Source organism: Choristoneura fumiferana, chromosome 8, assembly GCF_025370935.1.
Source record: "Choristoneura fumiferana chromosome 8, NRCan_CFum_1, whole genome shotgun sequence".
In the NCBI taxonomy this organism is placed as follows: Eukaryota; Metazoa; Arthropoda; class Insecta; order Lepidoptera; family Tortricidae; genus Choristoneura; species Choristoneura fumiferana.
Window position 1 is genome coordinate 14,213,648 of NC_133479.1, and position 24,401 is coordinate 14,238,048.

The 24,401-nt window shown below is 37.3% G+C and overlaps 3 protein-coding genes across 3 annotated transcripts; 2 read left to right on the forward strand and 1 right to left on the reverse strand.

Annotated features, from left to right (window-relative positions):
• The first annotated feature begins 3,688 nt into the window (after positions 1-3,688).
• On the forward strand, positions 3,689-5,313 carry LOC141430586 (glucose-fructose oxidoreductase domain-containing protein 1). The gene has a single exon (XM_074091362.1). It carries the CDS (start codon positions 3,921-3,923, stop codon positions 5,124-5,126), a length of 1,206 nt encoding a protein of 401 aa, XP_073947463.1. The 5' UTR covers positions 3,689-3,920; the 3' UTR covers positions 5,127-5,313.
• Positions 5,314-7,659: 2,346 nt separating this feature from the next.
• Positions 7,660-8,266, reverse strand: LOC141430587 (10 kDa heat shock protein, mitochondrial). The gene has a single exon (XM_074091363.1). The coding sequence runs from the start codon at positions 8,132-8,134 to the stop codon at positions 7,823-7,825; it is 312 nt and encodes a 103-aa protein (XP_073947464.1). The 5' UTR covers positions 8,135-8,266; the 3' UTR covers positions 7,660-7,822.
• A 6,158-nt stretch (positions 8,267-14,424) lies between these two features.
• Positions 14,425-21,713, forward strand: LOC141430588 (juvenile hormone esterase-like). Its single transcript, XM_074091364.1, has 3 exons — positions 14,425-14,675; positions 19,074-20,371; positions 21,479-21,713. The coding sequence occupies exons 1-3, from the start codon at positions 14,541-14,543 to the stop codon at positions 21,654-21,656; spliced, it is 1,611 nt and encodes a 536-aa protein (XP_073947465.1). The 5' UTR covers positions 14,425-14,540; the 3' UTR covers positions 21,657-21,713.
• The last annotated feature ends 2,688 nt before the right edge of the window (positions 21,714-24,401 follow it).

The following is a 24,401-nucleotide window of genomic DNA, read 5'->3' on the forward strand; positions in this document are numbered from 1 at the left end:
TAATTTTACATTGTCAAGTTTTATTATGACAAACGTTTGCTTAATAATAAACAAACGTTTTCTTTTGGCTAATATTATATTCCAAAATGACAGTTCGCACCCGAACCAACCACACAAACCAACTGCTACCAGAAAAGTAGGTTAAGTTAGGTTAAAACTGCATCCCCGTGTGCGTAGGTTATAAAATAATAATAAAAAAAACATTTATTTCAGGTCATTTTGGTAACCCATATTTTTACATAAATAAGTATAAGATTAAATTAAATAAAACAAACCAAATTAAATTAAATTACCTACATTCAATTAAATAATTGAAACTCAAATTAAAATTAAATTAAATTACATCATTTCAATATCAAATGCAACAATTGAAACACTGGGTAAAGATCATCACTTGATTTGTCCAGTGATGATGTCTACCCAGTGCTTTGTCATGGGGCAGTCCAGGCGGTCCGCAAACATGCTCAGGATGGTGTTGGAGCTGCCGCGCACTCTGGCCCATTACCACGAAGTACAAAACTCGAACTTCGTATGTTGCCGCCCCGCTGACGCTTATGTCATTTAATACGCGAGTGAAAGGGACGGTGAGATACGAACTTCGATTGGCGAGTTTCGTAGTACCTAGCCCCTCTGCTCAGCAGAGACGCCACTCTTCCTGCTGATGCCATGGATGGAAGCCGTCATGCAGCGTCGCGGCAGCTTCATCAGCATCCTGAATATATTATTGCATTGAACCCTGAGCGTGTTAATCGTGCGCTGTGCCATGCCGTTATTATGCCATGCAATATTTTGGGAAGAGTGCTTTATGCGAAACGATACATTTGACTAAATAATACTTGGTAATCTGAAACATGACTAAGTAATTATATTTGAAACACAAATTGGCCAAAAAAAATTTACTAACTGTAAAATTGCAATAAGTTGTTTTAGCTGCAATGCTGCAAATGATTTTTTGCCAAGTGATAATTTGAGTAAAACATTTTGGGATGTGATAAGTACTTTGGGAAAAGTTTTTTGCCCATACATTTGTAATCCGTTAAAATTAGCTAAGTATATTTATTTTTCGCGAATTTTATAAGGTAACGGCGCCTATTACCGGGGGTATCGAAATCGACGGCCATCACCGCGGCAATTTAAAATACGCATTTTATAACCAAACCGATAGATTTCTTAAAAAAATATATTTTACAAGATAAAAGCTTATTTAGTCGACTCACGGATCTATTAGCGCTAGTGTATGTGAATCAATCAAAGATCTCGCAATTCGTGATTTTCCGAAATGGCACCGACGGAAGAGGATTTGCCATACTAACGCGTGACACCACATACAAGCAGACTCGAATCTTATTTAGTGTTTTACAAAATAGTTATGGCAATTGAACTAATGTTATGGTTTTTAAATGGCTTTTTATAGTTTTTTGTACAAGTTCTGAATACTTTTGTACATTTTTGGGCCCGGAAATACGATTAAAATGGAAAATAAAATACAGCGGCGATAGGCGCCATTTTTAACTATTGATTGTAATACCGGGGTATATCACGGTAATAGTTAAAGTGGTAGTTTTGGTTCTTCAAGCTTTATTTTTGGTATAAATTATCGTTTATATAATTTGTTACAGTTATTCCAATCTTGATCTATTCACGCTTTTAAAAAACTATTTCCGTGGTATGAAAAGTATTAACAAACTCTTAATTTTTAGCAAAAACTTCAGTACTGAATTTGTAGTTTCTATAAAAACCGTTATTTTGCCAAGTTGTTTAAATATTGCGATGAAATTTTATATTTACTTACCAGTTATGTAATTTTGGTTATATGCCAAGGATGTAATAAGTATATTTGATTTGTAATTCAAACACAACTCTATCCTATAGTTTTTATAGGTCGGAATTAGATTTTACAATACTCCAAATTAAGCCAATTAACGATGGTATGATCGCATAACCCTCGGTAATAGAATGTTTGGGAATCTATTACCGACCCATTCAATTGTCTTTGGGTCGGTAATAGATTCTTAAAGAAGTCCCTATTACCGAGTGACATTTTATTTTTCTGTTAAAATAATTCACATTTAGGATACCGTAAGTGCAGATTTTTTTGATAAAGTTGTGACTTTTACTCAGCATGCATACATCAAACTATAACTGGTGGCATAAGCATAATAAAATACAATGGATGGGCTGGATACACTATTCGAATCATACTTTAGTTTTTTATTTAAATTTTCTCGAAAAATATTTGATGTACAATATATTATACAGAACCAAAGCCATTATCCTTTTTTAATCCCTCGGTATTAAGTTCCAAAACATGTGTCGGTTTCCTTTTACCGATGGTAGAAAATTGCCGTTTTTTATACCCTCGGTAATAGAAGCTCAATTCGCGGTAATGGAATCACAGCCTGTCCATTACCACGGTAATAGAAGATTTGGGTATTTTGATTTCAATAATTATTTTATCAAATACTAATAACTAAAACGAGCCCAAAAAGTTAAGACACTGAAAGTTCAATAATCGCTCTTAAATAAAAAAAATATTCTCGTTTGTTAAGGAGCTTTGATACCCTTAATTTTTGGGACTCATTTGAAAACTTCCTTAAGTACGACGGTAATAGGCGCCGTTACCTTAATAAGTAAAACAAATAATTAAAGTTCCGAAGTGTGGTTACACTTAAGCTTAAGGAAGCTGCAGTCTTTTTAATCTAGGTTTAAGTGGGCTTAAGTCCTGTCAGATCCATACAAGAACTGTCTTATGCTGTATATATATCTGGTTTATGCCATAAATCGAGATTTAAAACCTAACGGTCATACCCTGTCTTGTGCCCTGTCACTCGATGTTAATCAATGTAGGAGTTTTTGAGGATCTGATGATTTTTGTGTTACCAATTTGAAGTCAACCTGTATTTAATTTTTACTACTTTTATATTAAACCTATGTTGAGTAGAACTTGAACTCAACATCACAGCTTCAGCAACTTCAGCCCTTATGTATTTTCCAAAGAGGAAGGATCTCTATCTAGTCTATAGTAGATTGTACAACAAGAGCATAAAACGAGCCATTTTACCCTAGGCGTTCATATAGCCACCCGAGCCGGTACGGCGAGGGTAGATAGACACGTCGAGGGGAAAATCGGTTTAATGCTCGAGTTTTACACTCTGCTTTTCACTTCGATGCGAAGAAATGAAATAGCAACATTGGAAACAATGATTCACTTTCCATGTACCATTTATTTTTTATGCATTATTATAATAATTAAATTTTTTTATTTTACTGATTTATTACGATTGATTTGAATGATTTTTAGTTTTATATTGTTGTTGTTTGTGGCTGTTGACACCTGATTACCTTGGTCATAAGTTGGTCTTAGACGAAAATTTTATTTTATACACTAGAGCATAAAAAGTCATTTTATGTCGCCTAGATACAGCATAAACACGAACTTTACGAGCATGAGAAGTGAAAAGGTATTTTCCTACGCTTCGGCTCTGGCCTCGTTATTATTTATGTCTTATGTCCCATATCACGGATTTTTTTGTACGTTTGTATAGTTGTAGTATTTACTCGTAGTACCTTTACGCTTCCTTTACGTTATTTTCTCAATTTACTGTTAATTTTTAAAACCCGTAATAACTATCATAATAGCCAGATTCCGGTACCTGGAACAAACTTACTGACATTGACACTTCTATTTTATTGTCATTTTTGACAGTATTTACGTATTTACAATTTTTTATTGAAAAAAGTCGATAGTTGCCCTATGGGCCTATATTATTGTTGATCGATAAAAACAAGTAAAAAATTTTGATTCACATGTGCTCAAATGATAAACAAGCAAAACAGGTCAGCTACCCTAAATATGTCTCGGTGCGCGGCAGTCATGTGTGAATAATTGTTGTATTACATACAACCGTTAGGAATTTAGGATGCTACCGGGCATAGGAGTTTTCGGAACCGGCTCAGTAGCCAAAGTTCTAGTGCCATTTTTAAGGGAGAAAGGATTTGCCGTTGAAGCAATATGGGGAGTTACATTGCAAGAGGCCGAAACAGTGGCCAAAGAACTCAAAATACCTTTCTTTACCAATAAAATCGATGATGTCCTGTTGAAGAAGAATGTGAACCTCGTTTTCATTGTGTGTGCGCCTAATCTACATGCTCAAATATCCGTAAAAGCCTTAGGTATAGGCAAGCATGTTGTTTGTGACAAACCCGCCGGACTTTGCCAAGCCGAGGCTCTTAAAATGGTGCGGGCTGCTCAGTATTACCCCACTCTTATATCAATTATTAATCATTCACTACGATTCTTGCCTGCATTCAGCCACATGAGAAAATACATCCACGATGGCTATCTTGGATGCCCAGATGAGTTGACGTTGATGGATGTGAGAGTACAAATGGGCTCACTTCTGGGAGACACTTATAATTGGTTGTGTGATGATACAATGGGAGGCGGCACTCTCACTTTAGTTGGTAGCCATGTTATAGATTTAGTCACATTTTTAACTGGCCAGAGAGTTGTGAAAGTACATGGAGTATTGAAAACATTTGTAGAGGAGACTGCTAAAGTAAATGGTATAAGAAAAATAACAGCACCAGACTTCTGCACATTTCAGTTGCAAATGGATAAAGGATTGTTAGTGACAGCTACGTTGAACAACCATTTGCCGGGACCCTGCTTCAACCAAGAGATTTACATGTGCAGCAAAAAAGGCTATTTAGTTGTGAGAGGTGGTGATCTACATGGCAGATTGCACAAATCTAATTCAATAAAAAATAATGAAGAGGAAAGCAAAAGAGGCCATGAGAAAGAAGAGGTTATTTATGTGGATGTAGAAGATCTTAGTTGTGCTTCAAGTGTTGTGCCTAAGCCTTACATAAAAGGTTTATGTAAAATGATTAGTGCATTGAAGGAAGCTTTTTTGCCTGTTAAAGAACAAATGGATTGGATTAAGGAGCCTGTTAGAGCAGCTGCTACATTTGAGGATGGGCAGCGGGTGCAAGCTGCCATGGAGGCTCTTCGTCAGTCATGTGAAGATGGTTGTTGGACATCAGTACAACTGTTGACAGAGCCTCCCGATCCCAACCCCGCACTGTCAGCGGCAGTGCGTCGCACAGCTATATCTCTACAATAGTTATGCATTTTAATCAAGTTTTGATATGCCATTATTATGTACCTTTATTACATTGTAAGCATATTACTGAGTTTATTTTGCATTGTCAATTTAGCTTTAGGTGATATTTTAATTCAGTGTATGCTTTGGTTCTGCCTGTATGGGTTTAAAATGGGTGGGCTGAGAAGCATTGCAATTACCATATCCTGTGTTATAAAAAAAATCTATAACAATCTAAAAACAATTACATTACCTATCATAAAAAAAAATTTGTTTGTCAGTTAGATTATGAAAAATATTGGAAACATATTTTTTCCTTTCGCCAAATACAGAAAAAATTATGAAGATACATACAGGTAGGTTTACCATAATTATCTTAGGATTTGTCCTGAGATCTCAGGAGTTTGAGATTCTTCTCAGGATTCCGGCTGGATTTTGGAAATCTCTAGAAATCTCAGGATTTTTAGAATTTTCAATTAAATCAGGCTTATTCTCTGGAATTTTGTATTTTTCATCTGGTAACCCTAGATACAGGAATTTTATAGTTCCGCACACGAGTTCCAAATGACATCACACCATGCAACATTTGCTAGGCAACACACTTCATCTAAAAGATATGTATTTTATATTTTTCATCACACTTGCTCGTAAACAGTGTAGAAACATGCAGGCTACCTTGGTTGCAACCCCCCAAATAAAACCCTCAACCTTAATGTGCTTGTCATGAAACCCGTGGTTGGTACATGAGTCATTGCACGTACAAATTTTCTTTTCATGAAGCCCAAGGGCGGTAAATGAGTCCGTGCCCGTACTGAAGCTGCTGCGTCATGCGCGCGCTGCTGCAGGACCACATGCACACGCACGTTGCGGCGCATGCTGCGGGAGGGGGAGGGGGAAAGCGGCGCTACCAAGAGCGCAGCCTAAGGTATCGCCAATATTTGGAAGAATTATATTTTTTCTTTTAGAAATATAAAATTTTACTCGCGAATGTGAAATGTGATGAAAAACATTGTATGTCGCACGGGCGGTACTAGAATTACGAACATCGACTCATTAAAGCCCTCAGTCTTCGACTTCGGCCTTCTAATAGACTCTCGTTCGTAATTCCTTATTTACCACCCTTAAGACACAATGTACTATTTTGATACTATAAGTACAACCTACAGACTAAATAGATTTTTTTTTACCAAAAAAACTAATCAATTCTGTGACTACACACCACACCACATTATGGTGGTGGTGATGGAAATTTTTAGTGATAGGTATGAGATGATTTTCATAACACAGGAATGGTGGTTGAAACACTTCAAAGCCCCTCCAGGTTTTTTTTTTGTATATTTATGGAGTTACGTAAATGCTCATTCTTATAAGAAGAATGTGAACTTGCATAATAAAATTTTGTCAATAGTACTTTATGAAATGATAGCAGCTTTCAGTGTTTTTTCAGACTACTTGGTGATTGATAATTGTAAATTGAAGACAGATTTACAATTGAATAGTATTTAAGACCAGAGGTTTCCGACGCTCCAGATCCCAATCAAATGACAGATTTTGTATACAAAATCTGAGCCAGTCAAATTCACTTGGAAGCACAATCATTCATTTCCAAGTTTTCATTCTGTCACTCGGCTTCGAATAAGAACAGAAAGAGATGATGAATGTGACGATGAGCACCCATGTGTTAATATTATACAATACAGTTAATACTTTCTGAATCAAAACCAATTAGCATTAGGTACAAATATTAAGAAGTGAGACATTGGTTGAGTACCACAAAATGTAATGTATAATTTTTTCTGCATGTGTACAACAAGTTCTACATTAGAGAGTACCCAGTCTGTTCGCCTCCATCCTGTGGTTATAAAGTCGTTTTTAACCCTCAACAAAATAATTCTCAGTTTTTTATTTGTGTAGTAAGAGATATAATTGAAGCAAAGTGCAAATGAATATAATTTTTAGCAGTGTTAACTTATTTCTACTAACAACACTATCGTAATGAAATTATAATGTACTGTGATAAATAAAATTTGAACTGAAACAACTTGTTTTCTTTATTCAGTTCCAGTGACTAGTTGGCAGCGCCAGCTCTACTTTTGTGCAAGTCTTTTGGCATCCTTTGAATGACTATTTCTTGCAGTGCCCTTTGAAAATGAAAATCAGAATTTACTCTTGGTGTCCCTCAATTAGCTACTTGGTCTTTTCTTTAGGCTGGCCCTGCTAACAGCTATGTAGGTATAATGTGTATATGGGAAAGTTAGGTGCAACAAAGTTGTTAGTGTTATTCACTGTTATTACATTCTAGTGTTATCTTCTCTACTAGGTGCTCTGTGCTTTGAAGTCCACAAGCGATTGATACAAATTCAGGTACTTGAATGTTTATGATCTAGAGCTTTAGCAAGGAAACTGGTATCACATGGTATGCCATGTTATTATTGACACTGCATTTGATTAAGCCACTTGTTTATTAATGTGTACCAGTTATGTTAATTTAAGTTGTAATTAATTGTAACAATTTGAAAGTAATGATGGGATTTGGAATTAAAACTTCAGAGACATTTTTGTAACAGTATTATAATAAGAAATGCAACGGAGACATTATGTCCGAGTTTCATCAGCAACCAACATATTACACAATCATATCTTGTTCATTCACTACGAGTTTCTAAAATATATAACTAACCAATTCGAACCACGTAAAATTTAAAGCTAGCACTAATTTAGTTATCGATCTTCGCCAGTATGTCGGACTCCCGGAAGAGGTGGTATTCCTTTTCTTCGTTATCGAGAGTAACTTTGGTACCGCCGTATTCAGGAAGGAGCACCCTGTCACCGACCTTCACCAACAGAGGGACGAAATCGCCATTGTCTTTCCTGGATCCTGGCCCCACAGCCACCACTTCTCCCTGCAGAACCTTGGACTGTGCCTTTTCGGGGATCACGATACCGCCTGCAGTCTTTGTTACCGCCTCAGCTCGTTTAATCAAAACGCGATCCAACAGGGGAATTAATCGCTTCGCTGCAGCTGCCATTTTTGTGCTTTCTTATAATGTCAGAAATGAAACAAGTGAAGTGCAGAAAAATTTTTTGGTTATCTTCTCGAATCTAGAAAATTCGGATTGGAAGCCGGCCCGGTGGATGAGCGAATGAACTTTGACGGGCGGAAGGAAATAGTTCACTCCTCATTCTCCATGTGTTTTATGGGTTGCCATTTCATATTTTATTGACATTTATCTAAACAATATTATTGAAATAAAGTTTTAATTAGGTTACAACAATAAAAACAAATATATATCATTAAATATCTGTAGAAGATTTTATAAATTACATTACTTTCAGAAGACATCTGCTGATGAGTAGCAAAACTAACTTTTTCCTAATAGTACTAAAAACTGACAACAGATGGCGGAATCAACGACAAAACTTTACGTCACTTATTTTACCAACAGATGGAGCTTACAATTCGTAAATTCAAATATGAGTTTGTATACATAGTAGTTAATTAATTGAGTAGATATTAAAGTAAGTAATGTAAAAGTAAAAGCGCAGCCTAGTTCAGAATCGAATCCATTAGGATTGGAACGAACGAAATTAGCCTACCTTCGTTGTTCGTAATCTGTTTATATCCACTAACAAAATAATGCAGTTTGTTTTACATACTTACTAGCTGATGGCCGCGACTGCGAAGAATTAGTTTTTCGCGCGCCCTTTCTTTTTTTTCAGGACAAAAGTTATCATGCGTTGATTTTTATAGAAACGTTTGATAAGGTAAACGTCCGAGTGCTCGACACGCTAATGCCCAAAAGATGGCACACTGTTGTCATTTCTTTCGCTAATGACATAAGATTAAAGATGCCAACTATTGGGACAGTGACGAACACTCATACGTTTACCTTATTTAAATTTGAAATGAAACATGAATCGATTGTTTCGGTCGCCGAAATCAAATGTTCCTAATAATCACACCACAAGTACAGTCAGTATCAGAAAATCTTGTATAGAAACATGTGAATGTGAATGCATAGTGCACATGAAGATACCAGCGACCAAAAAGTTCCACCTAGACCAGAGTAGGCGGAGGTCCAAGCAGTCCATATATTTGATGCTGGCCGGTACAGTCATGTCCGCATCATGCGCACTGCTGCGGCGCCGTGACCGCCTCTGGAATGTGCGCCGGCGCCGGCCAGTCTCGGGCACACCTGCGCGCTGGCCACTACACTCACACAACACCACGCACACACGCACAATAACCCGTGTACGTACACGGGCGCACACGCATGCGTGTGTCGCGCATCGCGATTTATGGCCGCCTTGATTATGCGGCAACATGAAAGAGGGTTATTGTTTACAGCGAAGGCTTTGTTGGTATTGTTCGGGTGACAGGTTCTACATTTTTAATGGCTGATCACGGTCTAATTCATATATCTATCGGTCTGGTTTAATATAAGACTACTAATTCTACTTTGCGTAGAATTTTCAGATACCTTTCTCTAAAAAAAACCAATAGACAACCACACAGGTATGTCACCCCTTAAAGAGCTGTTTCTATTTACTTTATTTTTTTAGTTGGTTGGCCTAGTACAATTTGTTGGTCTTAGAACGGTGCACCGTGGCGCCCTGATGCGCCATGGTAAGTTGCTAGTCATTGTGCCTACCCTTTTTCAGCCTGCTAGGCTCTTTGGCCCCAAACTGAAAAGTCTATGATCCCGCATGGACTAAACCATTTATTGGCACTGTAGACGATATAATCCTCTCCATGAAAATGTTTTCAACGGTTACTTAGATAGATATTTTGTAAAGGTTTTTTCATTTAGGGGCTGTTTCACCATCCATTGATTAGTGTTAACTGGCGGTTAGGTGTGATGGCGTCTCTATTTGTTTTGTTCGAATAGACGGAGACGGCATCACATTTAACCGTCGGTTAACGCTAATCAATGGATGGTGAAACAGCCCCTTAATCTAGTTAAACACTGAGCATACCTATCTAGACTCCTGAGGAAATACAGATTGGTTTCTAGATTTCCTTCATAATATAGGTATATTGCATTAAGAAAGAAAGAAAGAAAGAAAATAATTTATTTATAACAGCAATGACACATAATTAGTAAAAATAACAATAAGAAGTGTTGCCGCTATAAAAAGATCCCGGCTCAGCATATCGCTGGTTGAAAACCAGCACTGGTCTAAGCATTAACTGGCATTAAGATTAGATGCTGCATTGCTAGTGATTGAAAAGTGATTATTATAATATCAACAAAGCTTCACGTAACCAAAATGTGTGCGCTCTATGTTTTGCTGTATTGATAACTTATACTTATTCAATAACAAATAATTGGCCGAGGGAAAGATTAGGGAATCGACAAAGCAAATTCAATGGACCCGTAAAAAGAGTTTGTAGGTTTAGTGCGGAAAAATGCAAAAAGGCCAAAAAGAGACGGTTCACACGGCCGCCGAGGTGAATTTTGCACACAGCTCACGTGTTCACTGTAGGGTGACCATGTCATCGGCACAAAGAACTGCATTAGAAAACTGATTCCTTTTCCTTGAAAATCCTTTCGGGTAGAATTTGCGAGATCTAATAATTATTCTCATTTAAATCATCTCAAAAATAAATAATGGTGTCCTAATGGTTTGCCTAATGGCCTCTCAAGAAGAGGGTCTGGGTATTTCCAAATTTAAGAAAAAATAAATTTAAAATTACTATTGCATGAATTTTACGATGAGGGAAAACATCAGTGAGTGTGAAGTTCTCAATTGGCACAGGGCCCGCGTGAGAACTGCGGCCCAAGCCTTCTCATTCCAAGAAGAGCTTAGGCCTAGCTGCTACCCTGCAGTGGAATGTATAGGTACATAATAGACCGAGATGATGAATATTATTCTTGGACTAGAACATATTTACTACGTTGATAAAACATTGATTGAGATGATAGCTTTGCACAATGCTGAAAACAGTGCAGCCCATTATATGTATATGCTAGTCCTCCTACGTTTGGAAAGTTATCAATAGTTACGTTAAAGTTATGTAAGTTGCTTACCTTGTAATTTTCTCTCTGTATTGCTTACTTTTTCTATAAAGAGTCATTGTAGTACATAAATTATTGTATTGTAAAGGTCACATATAATGAGTTACAAGAAGGTCGGTATACGTATATTACTGGAAGCTATAAAACCTAATAGTCTTAAAAACCATCTAGCGAGGTAATCACGTTATTTCCCACTTGGAGCATGGTTACATTACAGTAAAAAGTTGCGATAATAGCCGTACGCGGATGTTCAAAGCGGACAAAATAACACAACAAACAGCCAGGTTCTACAGCCTTATGTACAAATGGACCAACCTCTTTTGCGCTCGAGAATATATACTCTTGATTCTTATGGTAGGGTTAACAAGGATTATTTTGGAGTGTCGTATGGTTCGGTGGGTGTAGATAGGCGCGGGAGCAAATCGTGGTTGGTTCTCACGACGCGCACAGGTGCGCATCCGGCTATCTCGGCGCAGGCGCAGGATTTGAATCAGTTTAGTGTGAAGCGTTCTAATTATGGAGACGAAACAAAGCCTTCATTTCGGCGTGTAAACATGCTGAGAATTTCATCTCAATATTTACTCGAGCTGTTTTAAATTAACATTAATAATATCTATTGACAATATTTGTGACAGTGATATCTACAGTTTTCGGAAAAATGCGTCTTGTGTACTTATTTCTTGTGTAAAAAATATTTATATTCACTTCAGGATCTGTCTTTAACCCTTTTCTTGCCATTCATATTATGATCCATAACTTTAAAAAATCTTTTTGTGTTTTTTTCTCAAGTTATTTTTGTTAGCTCTACAAGAATCCAACAAGGCATTTGAATTCATTTCACTTGTTTGAATTCAGTACACTTGTTTCAACTTGCCAAGAAAAGGGTTAAACGGTTAAGATACTTCACACAGCTAAAGTGTTGTAATTATAACTGTCAGCTATAGGTACGGTCAGCATCAAAAGTAGCTGGTTACTTTTTTACTCTGTCACATTAACACATTTGTCAATTTTGTATGGCGCTAAGTACGTGGCTGTAAAACGACAAAGTACAAAAGTAACCAGCTACTTTTGATGCTGACTGTACATAGCCACATCAAAATTTAAGCTTACGGCTTTCTTGCTGCGACTCTCCTTTCTCTGTTTATCAATTATATTAAATGGTTATCATTTCTATTAATTCTAACAGCCGTTTAACTATTGACTTTACATATTTACTAAAACCACGAAGTTTTCGATTGAACATCTTTCTTCATGTTGCTGCCTCTAACAAATATTTTTGCTAATTGACCAACAGCTTAGTAGGGTAGGGGGTTTACATTCAAAGTCAAAATCAAAATATCTTTATACAATTTAGGCTATAACAAGCACTTATGAATATAAATAAATACCTAGTAGTAGTAGTACCTAACCTACCTTAAACCACCACACTTAACTACACAAACAAGCAAAAGTAACTGGTCCTTTTCCATGAAAAGATGAACCTTTCTTTAGTTAAATACATAGTTCCTTGCGTGTATAAAGGAATCTTTGTCGAACGATGGAGACTATATGTAAGTAGTCGCACGTAGCACTAAGTAGGTATGTGGAAGACTCAAGAATTGTTGTCTGTGTTTTTAGGAATTTCAAAAATAGACAGGCCGATCCAAGAGGAAGGTGTCGGCGGGCAGCGTAGAGACGGGGCGCGTCGCTAGTAACTTATAATCTGAACTCCGCCCTTCATAAAACAGCTTAGTAGAACACAGGAAGCTTCGCTTTCAACGTCAACATTCCAATTAGGATTATGTACCTACAGGCTACTCAAAATTCCCTTGGTGTGACTGTTTAGCTATACAACCCCTTGGTATGGTATACCTAACTGAACATCTTAAATTATCATATCGTTGGGATAAAAAGTAGAGTCCCTCACAGGTGTGCATCCGGCGGAGGCTGCGGTCATCTAGTGAGTGACACTCCGTACGACAAATCGTTTGCACAGCTGAGACCATGTCGCATTTGTTTATTTAGTACCTACCTAAAGGCAACCAGTTACATACTAATCTTTACTTATCTTACTTTATGAAGAAAGTTAATGTGGTAAAAATAAGCTGTTGAGCTTGGTTAAAATTTGGCTTTGCATTAGGTATAGGCTGTTTAAGAGACAGTGGGTGTTAAATAATAGCGTCATTATCACTGACTGTCTAACTCTAGATATTTATTTCAATACAACATTCTTTATAACTACCAACTACTAACTAAGTAATGACCTAATAGCATAATACCTACTTATGGTCAGCTGTTGTTCGAAAGTAGCTTTAAAGTTATTTTTTTTATAGAACTACATATAAAATACTAGGTAGAGCTACTTATATTTAAATTTTTGCTTTTGCTTGTTGAGTTGCTTGCCGGATTTATTCACAATTGGTACGTATAGGTATTTCGGAACCGGTGTGGTAGAGTTAAGTTACCTAATTGTTAATAAGTTATTCAAGTACCTAACGTATTTGCTCTAGTCAATTACAAACTAAATAAGAACACAATCGTCAGGGATAGTGTAAACCCGCCTAAGTAATTACCATTTCATAATTTCGCGTGCCCGACAAAAATTTCCAGTTATTTCTCCAAATAAATTCGTTGAAATAAAACAAATATGAATTTAAACCAATTCCTTGTAAAAGTTCACGGAGAGCAAGTACGTGGTATTTAAGCGGACTCTGCACTGTAATATTCGATGATATAAAAAGCCAAAGTTCGCATACTCTTCGCTAGTCATACCGTATTTTTTGTCCGAAACATCGTTTGTCATATTTTTTTCCCACTGAAACCTTGAATTTTTCTGAATAATTTAAATGGTCATTCTATAAAAAACTATAGGTTAGGTAAGGTTTGGTTTATAAAAATTTTGAACAATTATTGGATTCAGAGAAAAAAGAGTTATGACAAACGATAATTCTGACGAACATTACATTCGGACCTTCAATAAGTATGCGAGCCGATATGGACCCATTAACCGGGTCCATACACAGCGAAGCGACATGCAAGTGCACGGCAAACTGTAAAAGTAGAGTTTTATACTTAGTGCCATCCACGAAGACGCGAGATTTTGTCAAAATTAGACATTAATGACATTGTAATAAGAACCACGACTCATCGTGAATGACTACCTTTAAGATAGTCGCGTTAGTTCTGGTTTTCGCCACGTTAATTTGTGATCTTTATTGCAAAAATACGCAAAATGTAAAATTGATATCAGCGCCATCTAGTGTACATGATGAAAATCAGTAAGTTCCCTCCGTAGCAACAATCAGGTTCGGGTTTGCCTTCGGTCTCCACGGAGCTTGATTACAAAATCTACAGTACAGACAGACTGCTGCTACAATCACATTATCACAGTGGTTATTGCTGGTTATTGCTTGTATTCCTGTGTCAATCAATCAGAATGACAAGTCCTATAGTTGAAATTAGCCAAGGGAAGTTACAGGGATATCAAAAAAAGACACTAAATAACAAGAATTATTATGGATTTATGGGAATTCCGTACGCTAAGCCACCTACAGGCGAGTTGAGATTTTTGGTAAGTCCTACCTTACTGTTTATCTAATCACGTTTAACGTAACGAGCGTATATTTTTATTTTTATGCTACCTATATTTTATTGCATAATTGTTTTCAGATATTTTATTGTAAATGGCAGCGGTGATCGTAGTTCAGTAGAGACAGTGTTATAAATACTGGTACAAATAATGCATGCAGTAGCACACCAAAGGGCTGCGCGGCCGATATTCTCGTCACGGTTCGCGGATTCCAGTAAACTAGTCACACTAGTGCAAGTTATATTTCTGTACCTAAATTAAATGCTTAAATTGGGTCCAAATCTCTTACATAACCTTAATTTCAAATCATATTTAAAACTAAAATTTTAATCACCTTGAGTGGTTGAATCAACGTATTTTTGACATTTAAGGTCGTTTGTCACGGTCAGCTAGGCACTACAGCGCCAGTAGATGACGTTAGTGTGCAAATTCCACGTATTTTATTTTTTTTAGGAATGAAATCGTGGATATTTTTATAAAATAATGTAAATACCGCCAATAGCGTGAAATTTGTGATATATCGTACCAAGTTTCAGATGTATTTTAATTTAGAAAATACTTTCACTTGATCGCTGCAGTTTCGACTGAGGTATTTTCGCACACATGCTTGTAATTTGTTGTAAACAGAAGTCTTTGTTAATTTCGCTCTCATGATCAAAGAGCAGATTGGCCTAGTTGTATAAGGCTAGAGTTTACCCTACCCACAGCTTAGGAAGTTCGGGTTCAAACCCGTTGTAAGATTAGTTTTTTTTTGTTTTTTTTTTATTGTTCTTAGTTAATGATGTTAATATTTATTGAAATGTGTAGCTAAAAATTTATAAGACCTAATTTAGGCACAAACATTTTTTTTAAAATTTTAGGTAAATCTGAATATGCACAGCACAACTACAGTAAGTACTATGAGACTTATAATTCCTCACATCCACTCAAGGGTTGCTTGGTAGAGATCCCTTCGAGGGATAAGTGCACCTTTACAAAGTCAAGGAAACCGAATCACGTACCAGAGTGGAACCCAAGTGGAACCTTTTCATATTCATTTGCGCTGTGATTTTTTTGGCAGGTGTATGGGATGTCAACATGACATTAGTAGCACATAGGTTCCCTACATAGCACATAGGTACCCTGGTACGTGACTCAGTTTCCTTGACCGTAACTCAACGATTGTTTATTTATTTTTCATTTACAATACAGTTTACATACTATGAGAAAATTAGTCATAATCATTATCCCTATACATACCTACATACACATGCCTCCTCTCACAATGAGGGCTTGGGCGTTATTTTCAACGCAGGCCCAGTGTGAATTGAAATATAGCACACACCATTAATTATTTAGCAGGTGTGTGTACGTTTCTTCACGATATTTTCCTTCAACGAAAAACACGTGAAAATATGAAATTAGACTTGTTTATTTTTATTTCAAATTTAATTGGTTGGGTACCTAGTAATCGAAGGCTCTATTGAACAACAAATAAAAAAAGTCCATCACTAAGTCAGTTTTTATTTATTTATTTAAATCAGTCAATTAAATTAGCCCACATACAACCACTGCTGAGTGCCTCTTGCATTTTCACGCCACTTTTCCAGTCTTGCGCCAGTCTCATACACAGCTTACCAGCCCACAATGTATGTTATGACAGTGTTTTTTCACTCTGTAATTAAATATTTTATTATGAAAATAAAACATATTTTGAAGAAGCATATTTTGTCAAATGAACTTTTCTCTGAACTCCAAAATTACCGAGATATGAGGCTCAAAAGTTAGTCCGCTACCAAGGGGCTGGGGAATTGAAAAAAAAAACAGTCATGGAAACAGAGACTTTAGGCCTCCCCCATATTTTCCCGTGTTGCCAATACTCGCCACGATTGATAAGCGGGTTGGCGAGCGTAGTATATGATGTGGGGTTGCTTGGAAAACGCTGCTGCCCATCTTCTGATATTATCCCTCAGCCGATTCCTACGGTACCCACGGGGGTGGTGGAAGTTGTATGTTGTACTCAGCCTCTACTGTACTTACTTTTTAATTTCCTTATAATGCGTCTTTTTCGAGACCAGAGTATTGATGCTTTATGTAGGTAACTTTTTCGCAAAGTTCGTGGCTTCATAGTTTCCAATGTGAATTATAATTCAGTTCAATGCTTGAAAATATAACTGCATTCACATTATAGATTATAGATAATGATAATCCCGCCAATTTCGAGGACAAATTGCGATAATTTAATTTAGGAAAAAAATACTCCATTAGTTTAAAATGTCATGACAACCAATGACAACAAACGAACAAAAAATTATGACTTGACGAATTTGACATTTGACTTGATGTTTTTTTTTTTATTTATGGAAAAAGCCACAAGCCATGCAGCCTTTATCTGATTTTATCACTACTAATTTATAATCCGTTAATGCAATTTTCCGTACTTATTTGTTAATACGTTCATGTTATGTGATTTTCTTCCTAATTTCTGTCGGAAATCCAAAGAATTGGCAATGCATTTGTTTGTTGCACTTCAGTCTTTTGATTGACGGACTTTGTACCTATGGCCAGTAAAAATATTTAAAAAAAAAGTTAAACGAGCTTCAAAATGGTAATTATGTGATTTTGATCAGACAAATCAAACGAAATCTGGCAACGTCGCTTAGCATCGAATTGTCAGCGAGTTGACAACGTAGCTGAAACACACACTACTAACCGAGCCGTTGGCGTACGATACTGTCGCCGTCCACTCACATATTGACAAAAAATAACTAAAATAATCATCTAGATTAAGCTATTAATCAAAAGCTTTCTTTAGGTAAATAAAAAATGCCTCAAATAAAGAACAAAATAAAAGTCAACAGATGTGATTTTAATTTCAAATTATTCTTTCAAGCGCACATGATTGTGTTAATACATTAGTATGGAAATCGTTCCACCTTAAGGAACTCCAGTTATAATCTAATATTAAATAAATAAATAAATATCATTGGACACTTGACACCAATTGACCCAGTCCCAAACTAAGCAAAGCTTGTACTGTGGACATTAGTCAACGGATAAACATAGGTACTTATATAGATAAATAAAACAGAATACTTAAATACATCTTAAACACCCAAGACCCGAGAACAAACATTCGTATTATTCATACAAATATCTGCCCCGGCCGGGAATCGAACCCACCATAAAAGCACCATCTGCAAAAACATTAGGTAGATAGATAGGTACCTAATTGAATTAAAAAAAGGCCATGATACGATGTTACGTTTGTCTTTTCAAAAGGGCTTATTTCCAGTTTTCTCTTTTTAGGGTTCCGGAGCCAAAATGGCAAAAACGGAACCCTTATAGTTTCGCAAGGTCTGTCTGTCTGTCTGCTCAGGGACTATCAATGCTAGAAATCTGTAATTTTGCACGAATATATATGTAAACTATGCCGACAAAATGGTACAATAAAAAATAAAAATACAATTTTTTTAGGCTACCTCCAATAGATGTGAAGTGGGGGTGATTTTTTTTCTCATCCAACCCTATAGTGTGGGGTTTTGTTGGATAGGTCTAACCATTAGGGGTTTTCTCAGACGATTTTTCGATTTAGTGATTTGTTTGCGAAATATTCAACTTTAAAGTGCAAATTTTCATTAAAATCGAGCGCCCCCCCTAACTGTGGGTGGAAAAACTAGAAAAAATTCAGGATGGTAGTAAGTATATCAAACTATCAAGGAAAACTATAACGGTTAAGTTTGGTTGAGAATTATAAGAGTAAATAGCAGCCTAAGGTATAAAATATACCTAAACTATGGAAGATTCCGTATAAAATACGAAATCCTACTACTAAAAAATAAACAGGAAAAAAACATTAAAAACGTGATGTTCATTGGAATTTGCCAAAAGTAGTATAATTTTTTTATTACGATTATGACACCAAAATCACTTTTAGATTTAACAATGATCGCTATATCGAAACCATTAGCCATAGAAGCAATATAATATTCTTATTTAATTGGATGAAGGGTAATAGAAAGAAATAGTAAGTTATTCGAAAATCGCTTAATTAAAACCTAACGAAATAGGTTTGTTACAACAAAACGGCTTAATTCCAAAAGTTCGCATCAAAAGAGCTTAACTCTGAAAATGTATACTAATTTACGTAATTATAGAGGTAGATAAAGCAATGTATGTAGTAGTGCCATAAAATTTATATCAACTTACTTAAATACAATATCGAAAATAAGGTAATAATATCTTAATGGAAACCGTGGATTTGTTTTCCCCAATTTCCCAAAAAAAGTTCAAAGTGGAAATAATGCCCTTTAGAAAAGACACTCCTCATTTATTCTATGTTACTTCGACATCGAAATCTATTTTGATAAAAGCTTAAGAATACGATGTGGATGTTTACAGGCACCTGAACCACCAGAGCAGTGGGAGGGGGTACGGGATGCTACAAAGACCTGTAACATCTGTGCTCAGTTCGACAGAGCGACCCAGGTCGTTATTGGAGACGAAGATTGTCTGTACCTAAATGTGTACACCCCTGAGCTACCAAATAAGGGGAAAGGAGAGGGTACACTACCTGTGATGGTGTTTGTTCACGGTGGTGGGTTCATGTATGGAGATGGCACGGACCCCGACAAGCATGGGCCCGACTACCTCGTTGAACGCGACGTAATTTTAGTTAGCTTTAACTACCGTCTCGGCATCCTCGGGTTTCTATCTCTCGATTGCAAAGGTGCCCCCGGTAATATGGGGCTCAAAGATCAAGTCCAAGCGCTCAAGTGGGTCCAGAAAAATATTAGCCAATTCGGCGGAGACCCTGGCAACGTCACCGTGTTTGGAGTGAGCGCCGGCGGTGCGTCGGTCGAGTACCTCTTGCTGTCGCCCATGGCCAGAGGTCTATTTCATAAAGCTCTCAAGCAATCTGGTTCATCTCTGCTACATTGGGCACGCAATGATCATATGAGAGACGTAATAATGAAAATACCTCAAATAAAAGAAAATAATATCACCGATGATGATAAAGTACTCCAACTATTAAAAAATCTACCTTATAAGGACTTAATTAAGGCATCTGTGGCGGCTGTTGCGGCTGAAACTGACTGGAAAGGGGGCATTCTGTTTCGTTTTGTGCCGACAGTTGAGAAACCTGGTGATTGGGAACCGTTTATAGACAGATCTCCATATGAGTTACTGTCCCGCGGCGAGTTCGCCCACGTCCCTGTCGTGGCCGGCTTCTGCTCGCGCGAGGGCCTCTTGATGCAATTTTGTTCACCACACGTGTTGGAAAAATTTAAGCAGAATAAGAAATTTTTAGATCACCTGCCGTTTGCAGTAGATGATGCTCAAAAGGCTGCCCTAGAGGCTGAATTAAAGTCTGTCTATTCAGAATCTGAGAGCCGCTACGGAGAAGACGACGAATACGCCATAGACTTTTTCTCAGATATAGATTTTATTGGCGGAGTGTATGTTTCTGCTGTATTACTAGCGAAAAGTATTCCTGTTTACTTGTACGAGTTCTCATATGACGGTAAACTAAATTACCTTAAAACAAAGCTTGGGATCAAGTCCCCCGGAGCGTGCCACGGCGACGATGGCGGATACATAATGTCATCTGCCTTATTGCCGGTCGATAACATTTCTGAGACAGACAAATTGGTTCGAGATCGGATGGTTGCGATGTTTACTAACTTTGCAAAATACGGGTAAGGTTTCATTTTTTTGTAGAATTTCCTTGAACACATTTTTTTCACTAACGATCACTTTGTTTTTTTTTGGTAATACATAATGAATGACAATGACCAACACACATCAAAACCAGGGCACTAGTGCCCAAGCCGTGAACTATACGTAATCTGTTTACTTAGACATTGGACATTAGTCTTATTTCTGGCCGATATAATACGAATGGCGATGTAATGGTTTAAATTAATTCGACGTCTAGATTAACACATTGGTTACTTTTTACGAGATCCATGTAAAACCTTTACCACTCAGTTTACTCTGCTAAGAGACAAATTTTTAGCACGGGTGTTTGCCATACAACGTAAATGATAATCGCGATTCAATGAGGGCTATCGTTTTTTGTCTCACTAGATGGCGCACTGTTGCGTGAGGTTTTTAAGTATGGCTTTCAAAGTCTGTTATTACGGGCGTGAAAACAAAGTTTAGATTAAAATCATATTTAATACACCTTAAAACCGTACCATAAAAATATCGAGCACGTGGAGTGTTGCATAGTTCCCGTTTTGTTCGGAAAAAAGGGAGGACAAAGGTTTCCGAAAGACAAAACTGTCTCAAAACACAGACATTCATTGCCCCGGAACGCATATTTGCCATAATTAATTTCAGATATCGCAAAATATTCACAAAACTATTCTAATTATAAAGCGTAGCTCACCCAAAAACTACGAGATTTAATATTTCGGAGACATCACGCTACACTAGCGCCTCTAGTGGCGAATTCATACGCTATAGCCCTCATTTTAGAGAATTCATATGGGAATTTAGTAAAATCACAGAATTGAAATTCGACTGCCAAATCTGATGATTTACATGAGCTCTGGGTAAGCGCTAATAGTAACTTAACTCGGTGTCCATAAAATTAGAACTGAATTCGTTAGTAATTTTTCTATCGCAATAAAGTTTCATTTTATGTTGTCTCATGTTAGTGAACTGAAACAATTACTTTGCTCACCCGCGACCTAAACCTACCTGACTTAGGCCGCGGGTGAGCAAAGTAATTATTTCAGTTCATTGATATGGACTTCCGCAAAGTAACGCCTCAATAAATTATTGTCTTATGTTTCCAGGGACCCAACTCCTGCCGAAGACGGTTTGCTGCCGGTCCGGTGTGAGCGGCTGGCGGCGTCGCCGGCGCCGGCGCGCTGCCTGCGCGTGGACTCCGGTCTCGCCATGCGCCCGTTCGGGGCGGCGGCACGGGAGCAGCTGCTGCGGCGACTGTATGAGGGACATTACGCACCTAAATGAGCACTCTTGGTGATACTTGGGGCTATTTGAAGATATTAAACGGTTTTTTACTTTTGATAGCGTGTGGTTTTATTTCCAAAATAAACCGTTTCACGGGGCTGGGCCTAACGATCCAACTCTACTTTTATATGTAAGTATATTAAAACGATACCTGAGTTTTTAGCAAAATTGGACAGCACATTTCTCTTCAACTCCATAACGAGGCCAAGGCTTCTGAGTGTAGATTCTTACAATTCTATAGTTACTTATATAAGTACAAGGTATCAGTGGCCGTAACAACTCGATTCCTAATAAATTGCCTATTTTTATGTAAAGTTAGAGATGACAAGTATTTAAGGAAACGTTGTGTACACTGATTGTGAGATAGATATTGCATAAGGTAGGTAAGTATAACACATTCACTGCCACCGATGGTGTATTGATTCGCTGTACCTAATACCGTGTAAACAAATTGAATAATAAATAAATATATGCGTTTTCGGAACTTCGCCCAGTGCCGCTGTCATAATTATTCATACATCTTGAACGCACATGTGCGTCGGTGGTACCTGTGGAAGTCAGGTGGCAGTGAAGAATTATGAAAATGCGCACTCCACGTCTCTTGCAGATATATATTTATTTTTAAGCAGTCAGTGGTTAGGTACAAATAATAACTACTTAAGTCTATAAAAAGTTTAAGACTATCACTTACTCATTCCCAATCTAATTCAAATTTTGCAGATAAAAATCCTTCAACTTACTCTAAGAAATTGGTGGTAAAATGAACTTCTATTTTCGACTATTTAATTAAGTACTTAAATTTTTAAAGCGTCGAAGCTTGCATCACGGAGCATTTGCTTATAGCCTAAAAGTGTTTTTCTGCGTCTGGCAATTGAACGGGGCACAGCACAGGAGTGCTTAATTGTTTACGCCCAATAAGCATAATGAGGGTATTCTGGCAGAACCGGATAAGTGCACAATATTTATTTACTTGTACGGTTTTGCTAGGACTAGATAAATAAAGCAGAAAAAATTGAGTATGCCTATGTATGTAATTTTTATTTATTTTTACACTTATTCTGTTTTGCCAGAATACCCTCGCATTGTATCGTGGTATACAGCGCGCCGTCTGCTGCAGAGCAGAGAGTCGACAATGACAATCGAGTGGTCGGTCGCCGCCATCGGAATGCGCTAATACCATTACGGGACACGCACGACACTACCGAGTGGGCGGCAGGGATTACGTGCCTTTAGAATCGTCTACAACTACCTTGGAAATATTAAATCAGATCACCAAGTTTTTAAGTAGAGTGGAAAATATTAACCCCGTGGGTACTCTTTTGTGCACTGGGGAGTTACGGATCCTAAATTATGAAATACTTAAGTATAATGTCTTATTAAGCTTTCGTGATTTTCACTCATAGTCAAAATACCACGCACAGTAGCGAGGCATATTAGGACACCCAAGGATGTCGTTCCCTTCCAAACACCGGGTGTTTATAAGGTTGATTGTAGTTGTGGTAGTTCCTATATCGGACAGACGAAAAGAACAATGGCTGAGAGGGTTAAGGAACATATTGCAGCTGTTAAAAATCGCCAGATAAATAAGTCAGCCATAGCCGTAATGTTGCCGAAACGTCGAGGTAAATATTACTCGTGTGTGTTAGCGTGATAAGTCCTGTGCGTTGTATTATGAAATACTCTTACTAATTTCTGTGTGAGTGGCATAAATTCAGCTATACCGTCAAGTGACAAGCTGTGACGATGAAAGACTAGATAGGTATTTAAATTGAACTGTGTAATGAATGACCAATAGACCATCAATTTGCAAAACGGTATACAGAAATGTACTTACAGTATATTACAGAAATGTAATTCTGAAAAACTATAATTTCAGTAGTCGTATTGTTGTATTTATTTTTAAATTTGGAATCTTGTCTACGTGTTGTTAGGGCCGCGGCCGGCGGCGCCAGCTCGTCGCGGCGTGAAATACTCAGGTGCATCCGAACCTGCTCGCGGCCTTCACCGCTCGCCGCACTGATTCCGATAGCCGTTTACAGGATGCTAATTAAATCCAAAATTTGACAATAATCCTTTAGGAATGGTGCAATACAGGGAAATAATAACAATAGGAATGTTTTTGTGTGTATTTTCATTCAGCATCGATTACCTATAGGCCACTTTCTTGGCCCTTCTACTTTTAATAACACGTATAGGTGTTATTAAATTTTATGTTTGAAGGGTATTTTCATTTACTAAAGTAAAATTTACTTACGTTAGGTGAGTAGGTATCTAAGATAACATTTTATAGGTGAGATGAATGTGGTGACTTGTGGTTATCTTTGTTTGAACCACAATCTCTGTAATAATAACCCTATTTCAACACTTCGTTCCAGTCTGAGTTGGGAAAATTAAGTTGGTTGTCATGTACTTATTTGGCTTTTTAATCACAATGTGCGCTTGCTCTTTTATAAGCTTGTGTGACATTTCTAAAATTCGCTTTCCTTCCACATTAGCACGCTCAAATTGAATAATGATCAGGTGTCTTAATTACTAGTTAAAGTTATTTATTTCGAAAACCTATTCTACTAAACCAAAACATGCTGTATACGAACAGTCCCGAGATCCTGTCACGGCTGGGTATGAATCGTGATTTGATTCCCACAGAACAATCCAATGTCTGCGTCTCTGTCACGCTATCTCTTCTCATGAATTGCTATCTCTTTCAACCTGTGAAGCCTTAAGTTTTGTTGATGCCCAGACCAC

Coding starts and splice junctions, on each gene's coding strand:
- LOC141430586 (XM_074091362.1), top strand. CDS start 3,921: ATGCTACCGGGCATAGGAGTTTTCGGAACCGGCTCAGTAGCCAAAGTT.
- LOC141430587 (XM_074091363.1), bottom strand. CDS start 8,134: ATGGCAGCTGCAGCGAAGCGATTAATTCCCCTGTTGGATCGCGTTTTG.
- LOC141430588 (XM_074091364.1), top strand. CDS start 14,541: ATGACAAGTCCTATAGTTGAAATTAGCCAAGGGAAGTTACAGGGATAT. Junction 14,676..19,073: donor CAGGCGAGTTGAGATTTTTG/GTAAGTCCTACC, acceptor GGATGTTTACAG/GCACCTGAACCACCAGAGCA. Junction 20,372..21,478: donor ACTAACTTTGCAAAATACGG/GTAAGGTTTCAT, acceptor TTATGTTTCCAG/GGACCCAACTCCTGCCGAAG.